This window comes from Nipponia nippon, unplaced genomic scaffold (genome assembly GCF_047370975.1).
Source record: "Nipponia nippon isolate SJK-2023a ecotype South Korea unplaced genomic scaffold, ASM4737097v1 scaffold_2, whole genome shotgun sequence".
In the NCBI taxonomy this organism is placed as follows: domain Eukaryota; kingdom Metazoa; phylum Chordata; class Aves; order Pelecaniformes; family Threskiornithidae; genus Nipponia; species Nipponia nippon.
In genome coordinates, this window is record NW_028262336.1 from 117,289,854 (window position 1) to 117,311,747 (window position 21,894).

The 21,894-nt window shown below is 35.4% G+C and overlaps 1 protein-coding gene across 5 annotated transcripts in view; it reads right to left on the reverse strand.

The window, feature by feature from the left end:
* The window catches only part of CNTN5 (contactin 5), a 660,854-nt gene that overhangs the window by 133,384 nt on the left and 505,576 nt on the right, over window positions 1-21,894 (reverse strand). For all 5 annotated transcript variants that reach the window (XM_087758088.1, XM_087758089.1, XM_087758087.1 and 2 more), the window contains 2 exons: window positions 8,722-8,903; window positions 1,536-1,672 (listed from right to left, as the gene is read on the reverse strand). In XM_087758088.1, the coding sequence (XP_087614214.1) occupies window positions 1,536-1,672; window positions 8,722-8,903 (319 nt within the window). The remainder of the gene's footprint in view (window positions 1-1,535; window positions 1,673-8,721; window positions 8,904-21,894) is intronic.

Here is a 21,894-nt window from a genome sequence, read left to right on the forward strand (position 1 = left end):
CTATTACCCTTACATGATTTTTAAAAGCAGTTCATCCTGGGAACTTTAATGAGGCAAGAAGTCAGTTGCAGGTGTAACATATCTGATGATCTTCACATCTCTAGCAAATGTTTGATTTCAGTCATGGTACTTTTTTCACAAAAATAGATATAAAAGATTGCTTGCATGAGTAAGAGTGAAAGGGTCCAATCGCCTTCATCATTAGTGCAAATTTCTTATTTGCAAGGTCCACAAGTAGAAAATAATTACCACAGCTGGAACAGAAGTGGCATTAACAGCTGTTTATGGAAATGTGTACTTCATGGAGCTGTATAATGAATAATTTGAATTACTATAAAACATCTCTACGTTTCATTATTATAGTTGTTGTAGGTTTAATTAAAAATTGATGAAAAACAGAGTGTTTGGGAATGCAGAGGAAACAGTGAAAAAAGTTCTCTCTCTTGTAAGCCCCCAGTTTAAACTGAAATTTAATTTGAACTTTCAGAGCCTGGTGCAACTAATGGTTTGGAAAATCAGAAAACCAAAAAGTACAGATATTTAAATTGCTTCAATTTCAGGACTAATAGCTCCATCTAAAAAGGCAGAAATGGATAAAGTAAAGGCATATAACCTTATTTTCAATGCCTCACAGCTTCAAAAGTAAACTGTGTTTATGTTTCCTTTCTCATTGTTTGCATAATTGGATGATGTTCACAGATAGAAGTGACATTCACTGAAAAGAAAGACATTACATCTTCTATATTCATAAATCCATTCTGTGAATTCATTTACCAATGGAGACATTTTTTCCCAGAACTGAACAGCTTTATTTTAATCTGGAAAAGTGAATGAAATAAATTTACAGAACTTTTCTTTACTCTAAATAATTTGAGACTATAAAAATGGAAAGGTGCCAGGCAAAACCCACGTGATGTGGGCTGATGTGTTGATGATTCAGTGAGAGAAAGAGAACAAAGTAAACTAAAAGGCAGGCCATACCATGAGTGGTCTTTTAAAAGGATGAGAATTTTATCTAGATCTAATTCTAAAATATATCAGGTGACTGTAGTTAAGGACTTTACATTCTAAGATTCTTACACGGAGCATTTTAATGGTCTTGATGGCGAGTTCTGTTACTTGCAGAGAATTAATGGAGTTGAAAACTGATGTAAACATAATAGTCATTGTGCCTCTTACATTAGCCTGCTAGTGTTTTGAAGAGTATGATTATGTACAAACAAAATGTGATAAATAGCACAACATAACATTGCGGGAAATACAAAGGAATCCATTTCAGCAAATACAGCACCTCTCTGAGTTGTTACTATCTTTTTATATAGTGAAAAAAAAATAAAATAAACATGCTGGAGGATGCTTAGATGTACATTATAGTAAAATGGCAGATGCTGTTGCAGACACTGTCTGTATACTAAGAAAGAAACTAACACAGAAAACAGTAATTTCTAAAGTACTTTTCAGTACTATCTTTAACAGACTTTATCTGAATGAAAGGAGAAACATGCAACATACTGATTACTCCTCGTCTAATGTACCTGTGGCCAGAGAGGAACTCCATTTTTCAGCCAACGATATGTGGGCCTTGGCTTTCCAGTGGCTTTACATTCCCATCGGAGCTGATCTCCACTGTCTAACTGAGTATCATTAAGTTTCTCCACCCAATGTGGGTAGGCTGCAAGAAAAAAATACCGTGCTATATACAAAGCATATAAACTGGTAAGTCTCCAGCCAATATGCAAAGACCTAATCAGTTAAAGAGCTTAAATTATGGTCTTTACAAAGGTTAACTTACTCTCAGAAAGAACTACATTTAAACAGACAACCAAAACCAAAGAGAAAGCAATAAAATTAACAAAACTCCATAACTTTAAAGGAAATGTTGTAATAGCACCAGGCAGTGAGCAGTATCATGACCAGGAATAGAAATCTGTCTGATTTAATAAAGTCCAATGGATTAAATTACAGTACTATATATTAATGCATTAATTATTACTGAATTTAAGAGCATTTGCCTGGCAGTCACAATAGAATATTTAGTAACTTTTCAAGACCTAAGCTATTTAAATTTTGGTAAGGAGGTCAACCATCATAACTCTATTCCATGTAGTTTTCTCAGTTTTCTAGGAAATCATGATTTATTCAGCTAGGAATGACTGGGTATTTGGTAAGGTATTTGCACATATTTTTGTTAAAGTGTCTTGGGTTTAATTCATATTTCAAAGGAAAAAATGTGTTTAATGCTTTTAAGCACAGAACCCACAAGATTTCCAGCATCCATCAGGAACATAAATTACACAGTAAGTCAATGTTAAAACAGTCTTTTCTTAAAGGTAGGCAGTTGTTGGTTTTATATGTGATCATTAGTACGTACATTTCATGTAAAAATCTGTTAAAAAGCAGGGAATATTTTTTGCAGAGAAGCAGATCTTTAATGCAGCTGTCAATCAGATAAGCTATATGTAGGACCTTATAATTTGGAAAACTTTGTATGACTCAGTGAGGAACTGAGCATTCATATGCAGAAATAAAAATGTATGCTTAAAAGCCAACTTTTGTGTTTTCATACTGTAGCCATATCAATTTGTATAGCAATGAGGATGATAGATGAAATTAATTAACTTAATATCATTAAATGCTAGAGGGTTTTTTTTTTCAAATAGTAGAGAATAAGTAGCTAAAAGAAGACCTTCGTTTCTAAAGGAATGTAAAATTCTTCTGCTTGGTATGAATAGAAGTCCAGATCTGTCACAACAAAGCCTCTGCTTCAAATGTTGGATAATTGATAATGTACTCAAACATGGGGAACCGAGTTTAAAAATAAATCTTTGAATCTAGCTGACGTTTGACAGGTCACCACCCAAAGACGTGAGAAGGTATGAAAAGGCATGACAGGTGACTAACTGCTTCTAGCTTACATCTCGTGCATGGATGATAAAGAAAGTGAATGAGGTGTCTATCATTCCTAAGCAGAGAATAGTCTGCTTCAGAGTCCCTGACCAGACAGTTGTCAGAAGCTGGAAACATATCAGAAAAAGAATCACTCATTTCCCTTTTAGTAGAGAAAAACAGAGATAAGATTGACCCAGCCTCACTCCGAAACCCAAGACCAAAAACATTTGCTTCCTTATTCTTCTTGTTACAGTCAAGGCAATGCATGACATGCTGCATATGTGCTCCTCTGCACTGAACCACTTGATTCTTAAGTTATATCAAAGGGTCCCATTAAATCCTCAGAAGCAGTTTGCGGGAGTCCCTGCTCACTTGTTGTCTACTAATTGTCCTAAAAATATAACTCAATTGCATTGTATAGTTGATGCTGTTGTTTTCTTTTTCAGCCTTTCAGTATGCACAAAGGAAGCATGCTGAGAAACAATTGTTTCCTTTGAAAATGAGTACGCTAATATGATTTTGGAAGATGTGATAGTTAAATGTGTAACTAAAAATTCATAAAAGTTAGCCAGTGGTGCCATAAAATCATGCAGTTTCAAAGAGGCGCTAAACTCTTCCTATTTATATTTCATTCTTTTTATTATTTTGCTTTTCTGAAACTTCTACTATATGACCCAAATCATATCTAGTCTCATTTTTCTATGCTGAATTTGATCTCATCATGAACCAGAGCACTCAGAATTAGGGTGTGCACCTGAAATATTACACTGAAATAAAACTGTCTCGCCAAGCCTGGCTGCAGAGGTGTTCTCCTCAGTACACAACTGCCGTTCCCTAGCCTCTGTCTGTGGCTGTCTTGATAGTATAGTCATGGCACGGGTTTTCCTCTGTAACCACAAACTTGCAAATCACAGTGGTATGATCGATTGGTATTAACAACGTTTTTTCATTAGTTGAGGTATTTCTACCCTAGATTTTCTCCTCATAGCCTAAATGGCCTTTGGATTCATAATTTTCAAGCTGTTGAATTTGCCATCAGCCAAGGCAATGACTCAGATTCCCACCCTCTGAGAACAAGGTAGCAAAGCAATAGGTAGATGTAGCAGGAATAGAGCTAAATGCATGATTGGAAGAAATATTTTCATCACTTTTTGGCTTTCTTTCCTCTCTCTGTGTACTCCTTACTTTGCCACAGAGAGCTCCCTCTCTGTTCATTAGCAAGGGTCACTCTCCATAATATCATAACACTTGTTCATAAACCCTGTCAATAATTTAAAAAATGAAATATTTAACTGGATGTACAACTTCTGACCTAATGTATTATTTTCTCTTTTTTTAACAAAAATGTGTTAACATCATCCTCATATACATGTGGACAAAGAAAACTTCATTCCATAATTGCACTTAATTTTAATTAGAAAATATAAATTCTAAGAAGCATTTGAACAGAATTCAAAAGTAACAGGTTCTTTTTTGCTTTTATAAATGCAACATTCACCTTGGGGAAAAATGAGTGTTTGCCTTGTTTTTATCTGTCTAGTGAAGTTTTGGGGTGAATGTAAGAATAGAGGGATGTCTTTTATTATTCAGTAGTCTTTATGGATATTGTGCCATAGCTTTATACAGTGCTCCTGAGATTTTAAAATCACCATCCAATCCCTGATTTATTTTATGCTGCATTTCTGCACCTGTTTATTCAAGGATGTCAAAATGTTTTACAAACACAAATTGGCAATAAATCTGCAAGCTTATAGGCCAGTTTTTATATCCTCTATGCAAAATGAAATTCAGATGCAGAGAACTCAGCCTACTTTCTCAAATTATTAAGCAACTTTTTGACTGAAAGGAAATTAAGGACAAAATTTTGCATAGACAAATGACTTCAGATAGTGTCCTAAAATGTGAATGAGAACAGAGTTTGGGGTGAATAAAATTCATTTTCTGGACACGAGGCCAATTTGGAAGTATACAGTAGGAGAAGAACAGGTAGCTATCACAGTGAGAAAGATAAGATAGCAAATTTCAACTGAAGCTGCAATTCTGACCACAAAAATCTCTTCCTCTCTAGCCAGTTTTACTACAGGTATCTGGGGCTAACCTGTAGTAGCTGCAGTGGATTTTCTTCCATACAGGTTTTATAAGAAAGTTATCAAAATAGTTTTTAAAATCAGGATGGTCTGTTACATTGCATTACAGAATATTCCTGCCCTCACCTGCTCCAGTGTTACAGCAAACTTCTCCTCCTGCTGTGGCACCAGTGCTGCTCATGGGGCACTGCTGTGAACAGGACCAGGGAACTGATCCAGCCAAAAGAAAAAATGGCCAAAAAAGTGATTTTGTGGTCTGGTTCATACCACCACCCTCTGCTGAACTGACACCAGTGAGTAGCTGACATAGAAGCAAACCCAAGAGGTTCAGGGTAAGAGAGGAGCAGGAATTACACAAACCAGTGCTTACCATTGAGAACATGTTGCTAGTCAGGATTTGTGGAGGCACTGTGATTACAAAAGGTTAATGGCCAATTTCTCCACCCAAATTTTAATTTTTGTGCTGCCTTCTATTAATCAGTTTGGGCTTGACTAAAATTTCATGGAAACTTACAGGATGAGCAGATCACTTGTTGAAAAATCACACCTCTCAAAATATGTTGCAGTGCATATGAGGATGTCTTGCATTATCAAAATTTTATTTTTAATGTCTTCTACAGCTGATTTTCTGCTAAGTGATGAGACTACAACAATCTGAAATGGTTAGCATCTGAAATACCACTTCCTGAACAACATCCGAAGCATCAGCTACATCAGAGAGTCATTGGGTTGCAGCACCAGGTAAGCAATGAAAAATCACTAGTTTGTGATTAAATGTGACCAGACAGGCAGACTGGGCATCCTGGGCTTTCTCCAAAATACTCTGTGGTGACCCAGATCAGATGCAACTGATGAAAGGAAGAAGATTCAAACAGACAGTGAGTGAGTTCCTACAGAGATATGCAAATTGTGAGACTGCAGTATGACACAGCTGGTCCTACAGCCTGCTCTGAAATTTTACAAGAAACCCCTGATAAGGAATGATGGCCTACATCTGAATTTCTGAGCCAAAATAATAATTTTCTCCTGGAGGAATAAGATGTCAGTGAAAAGACAATGAGCCTAAAGGTAAATAATTCATGTTGACTGTTGTTATGAATAAGAGGTACAGCAGGAAATGCTGTTTCCATTAATGCCCCCAAATCCTGCAATATCAGCTGTCAGCAAAGGAAGCTGAGAATTTTCTAAAGTAACATTTGGCTAAGCTTTGCACTGCTAAAAACCTTCTTACCCAAACCCTCTTACACCCCTGGAAAGGGTTGTCAAGGTTTGTAGGCCAATGAGACACTAATGCTGTCTTCAGGAGCACTGAAGGCTGCGAGACCCTCACTGGGGAGCATTTAATTTTGAGGCCAAGAAAAGGTGCTTGTAGGGGGCTAGTAACAGATTGTGCTTCTTGTTCTGCTGTACTGGAGGTCACTGCTAGTCTCCTCCATCCGGAAGCTCTCTGTTACCTGCTCTGACTTCACTCCCTGCTAATGCAGATAGGTGAAACTCTGACTCAGATCTGGTTTTGACTTATCTGTAAGATAGTCTAAGGTATAGTAATAGACTTAAGAGAAACATAATAATATACTAGTCTCACATATCTGTTAATCAGAGGAATGAGACAATCTGAAGTGGACCCCCTTTCTATAATATTAAAGAAGTTCTAATATTATTGCAAAAAATATTATAAAAATATAATTTTGACAATGGTGGACAACTAAAAATTCATATTTCTATCTGGACAGAATAGAACAAAACCGAGGTAGAAAATGTTTTCTATGGACTCCTAGATTTGAGTACCGTCTTTATTTCTGCTCAAAACAAAAATGTGTCCAGGCTAATGAGAGAGGCAGAGTTGTGTAGAACACTGCATCATGTTTGCTGTGATTTTATGCCACAGGTCTGCAGGGTGCTCTTGAGGAAATAATTTCATTTTCCAGCATCCTAGTTTCTCTCTTGAAGACTACATTTTATATTCCTTTAACTCTGAAAGAGGGAGGCAGGATAATTATAACTCCTTTATAAGGTGCTTTGGCACCTAGTAGTTTCACAGCTCTAGAAAACTGCTAGTAAGTGTGTAAGTACTTACACCTTATAACTCTAATTTTTTTTTTTAATTTCAAACACTTTAAGAAGTGTTGTCAAAAAAGACCAGGCATGCTGCTAAACGCCCCTGGCCCCCAAGTCCCTAGCAAGAGCTGCTATACTTTCGTAGAAGTAATTGACAGTAAGAATTTGTAATACCAGAGAAATATCACTGGGGTATTGGCATAGTAGGAGAAATCAAGTAGTTCCTGGGCTTTGACTGCTGTTTTCAGTAAAAGCCTTATAAAACCTTTGCTGCACGTGCAGTGTGGATGGCATGCCCAAAACAAAAGGTGGAAACTACCACATTTGCCATCACATATTTTTTCCAGCATATACCAAAAAAAATTGAAGACAAAAACTTGTCTTTGGCTCTAGATGGATGAGAATGAAAAGCAAGGAGAGAAGCATCGTCCAGATATGCTGATACTCACCAAAAACAAGGGAGCTAAGATAAAGACATTGGAAAGCTGGAGGAGACAGGAAAATTGATTATGGACCTGGAAATATTGACATATGTGGAAAATACACTAAATGTATGATGCCAGTCTACGGTTATTTGATGAAAGTGTGTAACAAAGACAGAGAACTGTGTATAGTTAGTAATGGGGAAAAAGCACTAGGAGCCATGGTCTGAAATCAAGAAAAGAAAAATAAAATTGATTAACAGGAGAGACTCAGTCTTAAAGGTATCTATTAGCCTGAGGACCTGTCTAAACTGCAGCAGTTGGAATTCCACTGACTGCGATATTTGAAGACAGAAAACAATTCAGTCTGAAAGATTTGTTGCATGATCTCCTGCAGTAGACCTTTCCTGCTAGGTATTTAAGTTTGTACGATTCATGGAATGATAGCAAGTGATGTAGCTTTAATTGATAAGAAGTAGGTGGGACTCAAGCATACATTCAATATAAGGAGAACTTCGACTTGTAAATATTCAGGGCATGTCTTATATAAGCTTTTGTTTCTAGCCTCTAGGATGCAGCAACAATATTATATAAAATTCATCATCTTTACTAAATATTTTTCATTTCAGGTTGTGCTTTTTCTTTTCAATGCAATGCATGATTCAATTCTTTTTATGCTCACTCAAAAAACTTTTAGAAAGACCAATTCTTGAGAGAAAATGTTCAGCATGTTCTGAAAATCAGAACCTTCAGAAATTGTGCATGCCTAGATTGAGAATTTTTTGCAAAAACAGAAACACTTCTCCAGCTCTGATTTCTGTACAATGAATTTAACAAAACTCAGCACCCAGGCATGACAAGGGTGAAACATTAATAAAACTGCGATAAAAGTCCTAAGATATTTCTAATATTGTTTACTGACAGACACATCATGCTGAGGTTGCATGTCATTGTTATATATCATATTGGGAGAAAAAAATAGACTTTTAAAATTATAGCAATATCCTTTCAAAAAAAACCCAAACCCCATAAATATCAAACATGGAATTGTATTAAAACGAGTTCTTTGAGGGAGTCAACTTTATTTATATTTCAGACTTTAATGCATTACTAAGGAATAAATATATATAGCTTAATTCAATACTAATTGTATTTCACAAGAAAGATATTTCATTTCTACTGGACCTTAACATCCTTCATAAGTAGTTAAAGACTTAAGTGTGGACAAAGCATTGCTGGATAATACTGTGTGCAGTTACACTTACTGTACACTTGTAGTTGTCCTCTGAAGACATTTCTTCCACGAGAGTTTTCAGCCTTACATTCATACATCCCTGCATCCTCTAGCTGCACATTAGGTATTTCAAGCACAGCTTGGGATTTTCTCAGGCGGGCTTTACTTGGATTATGACCATTAACTTTCCTCCAAGAGATTGTTGGAACAGGGCTGAAATATTTAGTAAAATTACTGTTAGTACTCTTCCACTATTGAGAATATAGATTCTGTTATCTGGTAGTTTAAACACTCAATAATCTAAGTAGTGATAAAATATAACCACAATTAAGGTTCATATAATGCTTGGTATACCTCACTTTCTGTAGGGAATCCTTAATAAATGGTTTGTTACATGGAATGTGTCTCTTTCATCCACAAGGGAAGTCAAGTTTTTATTGAGACCAAGTAAATCACTTGAAATACTCTCTCTAGAGCTTCTTTAGCACTCTGTGCTTTACTCCTGAACACTTTCACTCAATAGGTAAAAGAAAATAACAACTTTAAAACCTGGATGAATTTAACAAGTTCTAACACAACCAATTTTCCTGCAATGAAACTGCAGATCAGGAGATCAGTAACTGATACGTCCATCTAGGTGAGGGATTTCAGTACCACCGTATCTTGGAAAAATTAAGTTGACCAAAGTTTTGGAGACGTTTTCTGTTGCAATATTCTTTATGTTGCAAAACCAGTTGTGTAAGAAGTATTTATTATCGGCACTGATAATTCTGACTAACAGCATTACATGGTTGCTCGCAGGAGTAGAAGGGCTTTTCACTGTACCTTGCTATTCCACACAGGTCTATGTGGAAACTGTGTCATTTACATTCATACTGAGGGAAGAAATGAATTAGATAGTGTTTGCACTCATTCAATTTTCTTTTTAGCCAAAACACTCATCAGTTGTTGTGTACCCATTGGGCTTTTTGGTACAGAAATACTTTTGTCTAAATATGGCAGTGGATACTTAGGGGGGACAAAAAGAAAAAAGAAGAACTGTAGTTATAAAATATTTGATTGTGAGCTGAAAACTAGACTGCTTCAGGTATTCCAAAAGGAGCTTGGAGGACATCATAAAAGAAAATGTAATGGTTACATGCCGATACTTTTTCAAAAAAAATTTTGTATTTATTTGAATTGCTTTCAAGTCTAAGCTTAGATATAAACACAGCTGGATCTTGTGGCAGTGTAGATGGGGAAAAGTACTTCATAGCATTCAAATTCAAAGCTTCTATTAATTTCTGCTAACGTTTGCTAACTTCCACTTGCTATAACTATATGAAGTTGCATATTAGAACTATATATATATATAAAACTATATGAAGTTGCATATTCCTATTAGAAGTTATTTTACATACCTTTTAATTAGAAGATTAAAAGAACTTCCTGTTCTTATCTGACACAAGTACTTCAAGTACTTCAAGTACTTCAAGTACTACATGTACTTCAACCTGTTCAGTTCTAAATACAAAGAATAAATAGGGTATTTCTGTCTCTGATACACTAACAAAACATACTGTCTTTAGCCTTACCACTTATGATATTTCTTTCACATCCTTAGCTACATATTTTGATTTGCTATACTTTGATAACTATTTGTATATATTAGAAGCAGTACAAATAACAATATTAGTTTCTTTTTTCCTCATTTATTAGCTCTCATATTTTATTTCTAATTGCACACTTCACTTTAATATTCAAATTTATACTCTTTCTTGAATGACTTTCTGGAGATTGTGTAAATCTTTTGTTGGTATGGGTTCAGCTTTAAGTGTAAACTCCCTATATGCTTGTCCTGTTTCTATATGGAACATAATTATGTCATGATTGCTGGCTGCAAAACAGCCACCATGGCCAAGCAAGAGTTTTATTAATCATTATTGGTCACAACACAGGTCCACAGTAGGAACACTTTACGCTGGTACAGTACAATACTACTCAGCAACTGCTGTTTTATGAATGAGATGATAGTGTGCAGGTACACTTTATTTGGCACTGTAAGGGTGCCATGTTTGTTGCCCATTATTACTTATTTGCCCTTCACCCCTACTTCCAGTAAAATCAGTGACAAAGATGTTTTTGCTCTATTGTCATGGAAGAAAGCTGGTTCTGCTGAATAGAACTGATAAGTGGAATTTTTTCTTAGTGTATATTTCTGAGAAACAATGAAGACATTATAAACTGTGAAAGTTGTCTCATTTAGCTGCTATGAGATTACTCTGAAATTCATGTATCTAGAAAATTTCCTTCAAATTGCATTTAACCAATTTTTTGAAATTTGCTTTTGTGTATGCTACAAAAAGTAAATGTGTATAACATGGCAAATACAGAGGAAACTTGTTTTCTAGGTCATTAGAAAACATATTTAAAAAAAAAAAACCCTCACTTTTTTCTTCATCAGTATGAGGTAGTAAGTGGAGTTTTTCAAGGAGATAAAATTACTTTAGCTGTGTAGATTTAATAATTTCAAAGGAAAGTACTCCCGAACTGCAAATCACTATTCGCAGACAACTTGTAGTTCTGTTTAATGAAGCTTCTTATTTTCCTGGCATAACTTACAAGTGAGGTATGAATTTTACATCTGAAATAAAAATATATCTATACCTATTTCTCCTCTGTGACTTGTGTGAGAATGAAATGAAAGAATGAAATACATCTGAGTGAGGATGTGAAAGAATAAAATTGTGTGACTGTTCTAGAAAACTCATAAAATCCACCATAAAATCTAACTAACATATGCACATATTGTTCATCTTTTTGAATGATCCACAACCTTTTAAAAAATAGAGCAACAGCAGAAGTATCTCCAACATTAATATGAGTTTAATGTAATATGCATAATTGTTAAATTTTATAATCATTATAATCCATTTTTATTTTGGACTCAGCAGACATCTATGGGAATATAGTTTCCTTGTTTATTACAACCCTGTTCACATTCAACTCCTATGAGTAACTTTATTCAAGTTTCAATTGAGTTCAAAGATAAGGTTTCTCCTCACTTTTGGAAATAATATCTGTTGAATACTACTGGTAAACCTTAGCACTACTGAGAAAAAAAAAATCCTATTTGATTTCAGAAATACCATCATTAAACGCCTCCTTCATCTGAGCTGAATAAAAGTTCTAAGAGGTCACTGGTGACAGTGATAGACATTATTGTGGGTTTGTTCATTTTGAATTTGAAGAAAATGCAAGTTATAGTTTTACATTTACATCTAGAAGAGATTATAAAAGTCAGATTTCAGTAGTATATTATTTGGGACAAGTGCTATTGAATTTGTTGGGAATTCTTCACAAGTTTCATTGGAAATAAAAAAGTTTTGAAAAAACTATTGGAAGCAATTTCATACTTTTTTTTTTTGGAATTTCATCTGAAAAAGAATTTAATTAGATCTATAAAGCATATGTTTATTTCAGGAAAGGGGTGAGGTGGAAATGAGAGTAATGTCTGAATTTTAAAATACCTTTTCCATGGATCTGATCTTCTAGTTTTTCAGCAATATCTTAAATAAGAATGCATAGGTTACTTTTTCTATTTTTGGTTAGTACAAATTGATGTGCTCTTTTGAAATATTTTCCCTTCTACTGTAATTTCAATTCCTCTCCACACTATTTCTCTTTACCATGCATCACTGTCCTGAGCTGTGCCTTCAAACCCACAGGTTCACATCATAATATATCTTGAAAATCTCTTCATGCCTGTGCGTGTGAGACTAGAAAAAAACCTTTCTCCTTATGCCCTCCAGCCTTGCAACTGTGGTAAATATCTTCTAATTATTACAGAATAATTATGTAAGATTAAAATGTTGAGGACTATCATGAAATTCTCTCCATCAGATACTTTCCAGAAATGCCCATCAGCCATTCACATGATTCTACCTTTAGAACATCCCATATAAATCTGTTCTGGTCAGATGCAGAGATTTAGGAGACAAGATAATGACTTTTCCTTTCATTTGGTTATTAAAAGATAGTTAGTACTCATGAAATATAGCAGCTGTGAGTACTGGTGATTTAAGAATAGAAATAGAATAGAAGGAAATGGTGATGAGTTTGAAGCCTGTGTGCAGGAACAAGTCCAGGTCTGCAAGTCATGTCAACACACATTCATGGCTCTACTAAAAAGGTCTGATGCATTTATCAGTGTCATATACTGATGTGGATGTACTTTCCCTCCACTGCTGGCTTGTTCTTCATGGCACAGAGCAAGGTCAACGTGCTTTTGCTTGGCTGCATGTTCAGCTCCATGTCATTTTCTTCACATTTTAAGTCCTAACATGTTAGAGCATCTGTAACATCTAAAATAGTGCTATGGATAATGATTCATTATCTATAATGATTCATTAGTCATAGTGAATTATACTCCAGAGGGTTTTCTCTACTGATTGATCAGAGCTTAAACTGTGAGCTCAAACTTGATCCTTAACTGTTTGATGGCTAAAGTTAGATAACATAACTGACACTTCTGGGGATTTCAAAGATTTTTCCAAACTCTTAAATTGAAGTTAGTCACAAACACAAGAGTCATCTGCTTAACGTGTAATCAAACAACAGAACAGAAGATCCACAATACGCAAGGTATTGGTTTCGCAAGTAGTGAGTAAAGGGGAAAAGCTATTCTGCAACCTTTCGTTTTTCCATTTAAAAGTTAGATAATGGTATTTACTCTTAATGAAATCACAACAGCACAGCTAGATGATGAAAAATTTAAAACAAAGGAGCTGAACATCTCCTCCTGTGGATTCAGTTTTGGCCACATTGCAAAATTCTATATTATATTTTTGTCATCATACTATAGCAGGTGCTATACTGTGGGCTGGAGGAGGTGTTGAGCTATTACAACTGTTAAGTAAGGACAGAAGTAAGCTCTGTTTTTTTCCTCCTCCATCTAGTGACCCTTATTTTCTAGTCTCTGTATCACACTCTACCTCAGCTTTCTGGCTGAGGACACTGAAATAAGTGAACATTCTTCTAAAAACTATTAAAGACTTGATCAAGACTGTTGAGAAGAGAATCTGAAGAAACTTGAAAAGCAAAAGCCATACATGACATCTGCTGTGTTAGTATGGGGGACATGAAGAATCCATAAATTTAAGTTAGAGGAGATAAATGCTTTGAAGCAGAAAATTTTCCTGAAAAAGTGACACGTTTTTGGCAGGTGTTTGTATGGATTCTCAGGGCCACAGTACTGCTGTAGCACTGTGTTTACATGCCCTGTGTAAAGCTATTTTATAACTGCACTTTCTCTCAGGTAATTTTTCTGTGTTCCAAACTTTGTCCAGGCAGAATTTCTGTAGCTGGCACATTAAGATTTCCCAGTTCTGCTGTACAGATATGGCCAGTGTATGTGTACAGATCAATTCCAGAGGACTAGTTACAATGAGCCCAGGACTTCCAGAAACAGCTGGTCTACCACCAGTCATGATGCAAATGAGCACCACATGTAAATCCAGTGTGTCTGGGGTGCACAAGATGGCTTTGAACCTGCTGATCAGCTACAAAGTTTGAAGACAGTGAGCGTGACGATTTCTGGAAGTAAGTGCTGGATTTAAAGCTCCTGTACCACACAGTATTAAATGTATTTATTTCTTTGTGGGAAATCCTGAAGAGAAATACAGCAATGGTAACTAAGGGACCTACTATTGACAATTGACAGATTTTGTTTCCTTCTGATCCTCTCAGCCTCTGATACAGAGAGAAAGCCTACATATGTGCTTCTGGAGAGAAAGTTTGGAATGCAAAAAAAATACTCCTCCACCTTTAAACCTAAAGAAAAACTGTTTAAATTACTGAACAAAGTTTTTAGTAGCATTTACAAGTTTTCTTTGATGGCTGTGAGAGAGAAAGGGAAGGGATTGGTAATATTGCTTCTTCAAGACTGACGTTCTACTGACGGGGACTTGCAGATTGGTGGGTTTTTTTCCCACTTTCCCTATGCCATATGGTAAAAGCAATTAACTCTAAATTTTTAGATGTAAGTATGAAGCATTTAGTCAGAGTGAGGCAGAATGAGCCCTGGGAGTGTTACTTGAGATTCACCAAAGAATCTTTATTACATTACTATGAATGATCACAATATTTGTAACAGCATTATAAAGTCTATGCAAGAACAAGTCCTCTTAAAGGAAGGCAGAAATCAATCCAGCCTGACAAACAGGAACAAAATCCAGTACTGGTCTAGCAACTTATGACATAAATTCTTATTCTGTACGATCTAAAAATGAACTTTAGATTGATGAAAGTCTTAGAAAGATTTATTTGACATAAACAATATGTGTTATCAAAGCAAAAAAAATCCTGGATCTATTCCTGTCTTATATAAACAAACTCAGCTTGAAGATGCCATGTTCATGTTTAAAAAGATTCCTTCCTCTCATCACAAGTTTATCTCCAGGGGAAAGGACATCCCTACTTATGACACTGATGAATGCTGTTCTACTGAGAGTGTTCATTTCCCTCTTGGGATTGTTTTGTTATCAGTAAACTTTAAGAGTATCTTCCACAGTTTCCAGGTTGACATCTGATAGAAGTAACAAAATACTTTCATTAAAGTGAGAAGTAGTGTGAAGAGGCATGAAGGAACATGATTTTTTTGTTCTATGGGACTTAGAAACATATATTTCTATACCAGTTTTTGTTGCTATCCTGCAATTTGACTTTGCACAAATCATTCTATTTTAATATCCTATGCCATAGTTTCCCTGTTTTAAAAAGAGAAAGCAGCCATTTTATGTCTCTGTGACCTGTAGATGAAAAACAGAATATCATGATAAGAATTGTTTTTGAGGGTGAAGGCAAGTTACTACCTGTGGTCTTCACTGTGAGTTTGCTTAATACTCAAAGATGCTAAGATGCTAGCACTCCTTGTTCCCCTAGTAATTCTCCTATATGTACAAAAAAACATTGAATATTTGAACCCCTAGTTCCAACAAGGAATTGGATGCATAGCATCTAGAATGATTTTCTCCATTTAATGCAAGCCCAGGATTTTGGCATATCATTAAATTGTGAGTACCATAATATATTTAAAAGACAAGTCAAAATTAGCCTCCTTTTTGCCTGCAATTTGTATATTAAACCTGGTCAGAATTCCTCAGACCTCCAACCTTCATTTATCAATGCAGTGATTCACCATGTCCTTTCATACTTTGTTTTGACCAGCAGTTCCCAAATAGTGGATAACAATGTACATGCTATTGTCACAGGATTCAGTGGAATGTGCTCTGAATGTCCTTAGTATAGAATCAGGTTGTCTGTAATATCAAAAGTGTTTCTGTGTGTCACCATTATTGTGGGAAGAGGCAAGAACTGTTTTGTCTTCATGGAAAAGTATGAGGAAGCTTAACCATTTCCAAAAGACAATACCTAGAAAGGAGCAGCTGCTGGGGCTGAATGGCCATTCCATGAGCTATGTCCCTTGACTGCCACCACACTGTAAAGGTCTGCTGACATATCACAAAGAAGCGTCCAACAGAACTGTCATACTTGGCCCTAAAGACAGTGAAGCCTGTTTTATACCACAGATGTTAGTATCACTCTATACTCATGTTATATTCCCATGTTTATGTCCGATAATACTCAGCTACTGCTTGTCACCTTGACCCCTCACTCATCTCAATGCCCCTGGGATGCAGTATAGTGCAGTTAACAGAGGTTAAGTTTGTTTTAAACTGTGATCAGTGCATTAGGTTTGCTACTCTCTAGTGTAATACCAGGGCTGGAGTGAGAGGTGGGTTCATGAATTTGTATTAAGGAGATTTATGTCAGAAAAGCATTTGATCTCAGAATATAAATCCTCATGAGACCTTTTTTGACACTGGATTAGTGGGAAGGGGTCGGGTTATGGGAAGGCCATGTCTGCTTCTCTTGACAGTTTATAGCAGGAGATGCCTCCTGCCAGGTCTGAAGCCAAGAAGAATCTTGCTGTCCACGGCCAACACACGAATACCAGTTCTGAAACATTCTGGACCAGTATAAAATAGGTAATATTGGACTTGTCAAAATCAGCCAACAAAAGGATACAAGTCAGGGAGAAACATATGGAAGACCTGTGGTATAGTTTTAACTGGTGGACAGAAAGGAAAAGCCATATTTTACAAATCTGAAGAGCAGAGAGGGTTAAGTTTTGTCCTTTGCAGTTAAGAAACAATATGGTGCAATGCTGAAAACTATTCACCTACGTTGAGGGACCAGATGGATAACTGCATGTGTTAGTCAGAGAAGTGTGTAACCTGGATCTGTGACTCATTATAGGATTATTGTTTGTGAATTTTGTGTTCCTGGCAAAAATTATGTACAGCTAAAGTTGAAGAAGAAAAGAAAGAAGAGAAGAAAAGTAAAGAACCAGGTACTATAAAACCTTTGACCAAAGATGCACTTCTTGGGTGCCTTTAACCTTCCTTCTTTTCTGAAATTACTCTCTTCCTCATTACATTGTTTGCCAAACACTGACCAGACCTCACGGAAATATCTTTTTAATATATGGGCTTGTAAAGTCTATTACACCTGCAAAAAGATTTGCAATATCTAGAAGCCTTCTTTATAGCCATTACCCTATGTCATCGTCTTGATGAGTGACACCAGGAAAAATAACTCTTCAAATACTTCATGCAATTCTCCACAGTTACAGTCAAATGCCCTTCACCGGATCATAAAGCGTTTTTGTATCACCACCCTGATCTTTGCTTAGATATCATATTCATTTATCCAAACACTTTTTGCTTTTATTTCTGCATATTGAAAAATCTTCAGTAAGCTTTCTCTACATGTACATAGTCTGCAATGAAAATATTGATAATGACATAAAATAAATAATAGCATTTTTAATAAAAGTTTGAAAAACCATTAGAAAAGCTGGTTAAAAAAAAAATCAGGTCAAGGAGAAAATAAAATCCTATATTCCATAGATTTAAAACTTTGAGATGATTATTAGTCAGAAGTTTCAGAGTTCATTGTTTCAAGAGAACATTTTAGAACATTTCCTAGATTACAAGTCACTAAATTTCATTCATTTGTGTGACTTAAATATATGTAACTTTGCCTTCTTTTTATTTAATTTTATTTCTTTTACAAAGCAAGATTTAAAAATGGATTGTCAGCTGAGTTCTTGCAAGCCATATTACAAATGGGATGAATGTTTATGACTGAGCTATAAATCTCTTCAAAACAAAGTTTACAATAGAATTATTAAAGCAACATTAAATATAACAGCATGAACAATGCTTCTATCATGAGAGCCTCATCATAATTCAGTAATAAAAGGAAGTCAATATCCCTATTTTATTCTTATCTTTAACTAAGAATATTTCACAATAAAAACAGTCTTGACATTATTAGAGTGAAGTAAGCTAGCATTTAGAAAGAATATTGATATACTGTGTAGATGTTACTATCATATAGAAATAGCACAAGCATAAAACAGTCTTTCAAAAATACAGAAAAACAAGCATATGGGTTGTAAGAAAAATTGTCTGTCAGCACTGTTCTCTATTGATTCTTTTGATTAAAATCTCTATGTGCTGATCTACGTGGTTAAAAAATAACCATAGTAAAAAAAGGATGCATAAAACTTAATTTTTTTTTTAGCAAAACAATGCTTTTGGCAGTCTATGTGGCCCAGGGATTCTATTTTAAAAGCAAAGATTGAAAACTTTGGTAACCTACAAATACAGCAATAACCCACATCCTCTAATATGTTCTAATGAGAAATAAAATATGATTACTCACTCAAAATTGGCTGTTGGCACTATCATACTATAAACTGTATTTTTTTTTTCCTGGCTGGAGCCAGAAAACCAATGAAGTATGAGGTTTATATGGAGAATAAAATAGATGCTGCTGTATGGGTGTGATGCACGACCAAAAATGCAGTGAGGAAAACGCTGAAGTGTGAGGGTCAGGTAGGGTGTATGCATTATACGCAATTTGACATTAAAAAATCTGTGTGAAAGAGTGGGTGTAAAAGAATTATTTGAAAGGGAAAAAAGAAGTCAACCTAGAGTTATACACCAGAAAAACAGGAAGAAAAAGGAAAAAAATGGTGACATATTTCTGACACTTCCATTTTCTTGCTGTCCTCTGAGGGCAAGGGTCTGTGCTCATTGAGGAGGGTTGTAACTTAAAGCTTTTCATGCGAACTTGAACAAACCAGTCCTATGTCACTGTTCAAACAATGGAAACTTGCTCATTTTGAGGCTTTTAACAAAAAACATATATTTCCATCTATGCCTGCTTTCAAGTCCCATCTTAAAATAATCGTATTAAAATCACTTATGAGATAATTATACTCCAAATTCAGGAAGTGTTAAAGAACGCTTGGATGGTAGTCACTGGAAGTGCTTCATTAATGAATATATCACATGGTGGGGACAGAAAAAGTCCTTTTACCTATCAGCACCATTACTTTCATATCTTTTTAATGAGGAGCTAAATGAAGACATGAGAATTCTTCCTTTTAAAAAAGAACATGAAAAAAGAAATGAAAGAATTAACCAGTTGCCTCCAGGTGTTCTTGGAAGCAGACTCAGTAATAGTTGAGAGAAAATGCAAATGGCAACCTGCTGTGACAGAAGGCAATGCCTAAAAAATTGCATTTCTGGAGCAGTAAAAGCCTAGAATGCTGTGATCTGTGCAAGAATGTCAGCTGGGAAAATCATGGCTTCTTCACCAGAACCTACCCAAAGAACAAGATCATGATCCGTCTTCCTGATTTACAAAATATACTTAAGTTCTGACATTGAAATGATGGAATTGTTAGAAAATCGGGATCATCTGGACCACAAACGACCACCTCATTACCAATAAGCTAATTTATTTGTCTTACCAAAGAATTAGTGTGTCTATTTAAATAACAGAAGATGCAAGCAGTGAAAATTGTGTTACTCAAAAGCAAATATTAACGAACTGCTGGTTAGATTTCTTTTTTTAATGTAGATGTTTTGAATTCTTCCATTCAGTAAGTTTTAAAAGTGATTTTTTCTTTTTTTAATTATTATTTTATTATTTTAATAAAGCTTAATGCAAGTCTTAATCAGGATCTAGCAATTATGTAAATGAAAGAGATGTAGTTCTGTTCCTATGAAAAGTTCAAAAAATAGATGTTAATACTTTGTTATTGCCAGTGGGTTTTTTTTAATTATTCTTTTTAAAAAAAATATGATCCTCTGTCTTGTTAGGAAACAAACAAAAATTCAAGTGTTCCTAAAAAAAATGCATAATTAAATGGGTGACAGAAAATATCTGTATGCTATGTATACAGACATATATGAAACATAGATGTAATCAAAACACAAGTTGTTGTGTGGATATGACAGTGAATATGGCTATAAAAACAACATTTCAACAGAAGTGGGCCAGCATAAATATCCAACACAAATCACAAAACACCACTAATTGCAAAATGCACTCTGATATATAATACAGTAAATTTTATTTGACTCCTCTGTCTGTCATTTCTTCCGTTATACCTCAGCAGTAAATCATAGATATATGCAGTGATTTATTAGCCAATAACTGATGCTCATTATAAGCAGTATTATCTAATACAAATAGCATCATTTTGAGGTATTTCACTCTTGTATTACTTTGAATTCTTTAGCAACAACAGAGTCTATTTATAAATGGCATCAATAATGTAATATTTTCACTTATAACCGGACCAGCTACATATTCCTTGGGTCAGAATAAAATCCTTCTCAGAGAGTTTCTGTCTGTCAAGCAATGAAAACATTTGATTTTAGTTTGGAGACAAAAGCTGCACAGCTCCAATTTATTTAATTCCTACAGCCATAATGACTGGCAGTTCTAAATAAACACTACTAATAAATCGTTAATCTGTAACTAAAGATGAGGCTCTTTCTGGAGTATTTGCCAAATGCCTACTTCAGGAAATCTCGCTGGAATGTCTGTCATTCTCACAATTACAGTGGAGAGAGAAGAGCGAGTGTTTCAGACAGCTGAATTAAGGCATGAGAAAAACAGCAGCACATTGGTTTTGAGACCAAATAAATTCTGTGTTATTTACAAAAAGAATTCAAAATGCCAAATCTCAAAATGCTAAATAAAGAAGGAACAAATTAGGTGTGATTCAGTTTGGTAATGGGGACCCATGGCAGTGTAACAAGAAAAGATCCTTATAAGCTATCAGGAATAAGAGAAGGGGACAAAAAATGAAAACAATGAAAATGAATAGGAAATCTGATGCATTTCTAACTCCCACCTCAGCCTCCAGGTTTCAAACAAGGCCTGAAATGTCATTCATGTAATTATTACCATATCAGGTTGAAAGCAATTTCAACTAGCTGATTTGATTGTGCATTAATGGCTGCAAAAAGAAGATAAGGAATGTGCATGGTAAAAATAGCTGCCCATTACAACAGCAGCTAATGGGGTTAACTTATTAGATAACCTTAAATTCCTTGATGGTTCAGGTGTTTTTTGGTATTTTGTTTATTAAAGGTTAACACCAAATATGAATGTGGAAATAAGCTAATTGAAACCTTTCCTGTCAACCTTCACCTTCCTTATGTGGCTGTTCGAGTAGCGACTGCCTCTTTTTGAGATGATTTACTAAACCTCAGGGTGCTGATGATGGAAGGTATCAGTAGCTGCATTTCTTGCCTGTCAGTGATGGTTGTGAAGGACAACATGCGACATACCTCCTCTTCACCGGAAAGTGACAGTTGACTTGTAATCTGTCAGCAACTGCAATTTAATTCCAGCAAAATGAAGAAAATGGAAACTAACATATTGGTTACTGCTTCAGCCATAGCCAAGTGTCTAAAAGGGCCTTGTTGCCCACTATTGACCTGGCAGAAAATTGGTTAGTGTTGCTGACAGGAGAGAGCCTGGAGCCACTAGCCTCTGCAGAACAGCTCTTTTCTTCATATATTTCAGCATTTCGGAATCTCTCCATTTATTGCTTTTCTGTCCTCTCTCATGTACCTCTTTCCTTACCTTTACTGTATAAAACATAAGACTTGTGTTTTACCCTACAGAAGTTCTTCCCTCACGTTTGCTTTCTAAACTACTGCTTATATTTATGCTGGAAATGAATTTGCAAAAGCTGCTGTTGCTGTCTAATGGCTCCCTGTATATGGGCTATGGTCTCCCACATATTGTTTGGACTGGTTTAGCTATGTCCTGTCTCTCCTTCAACTTC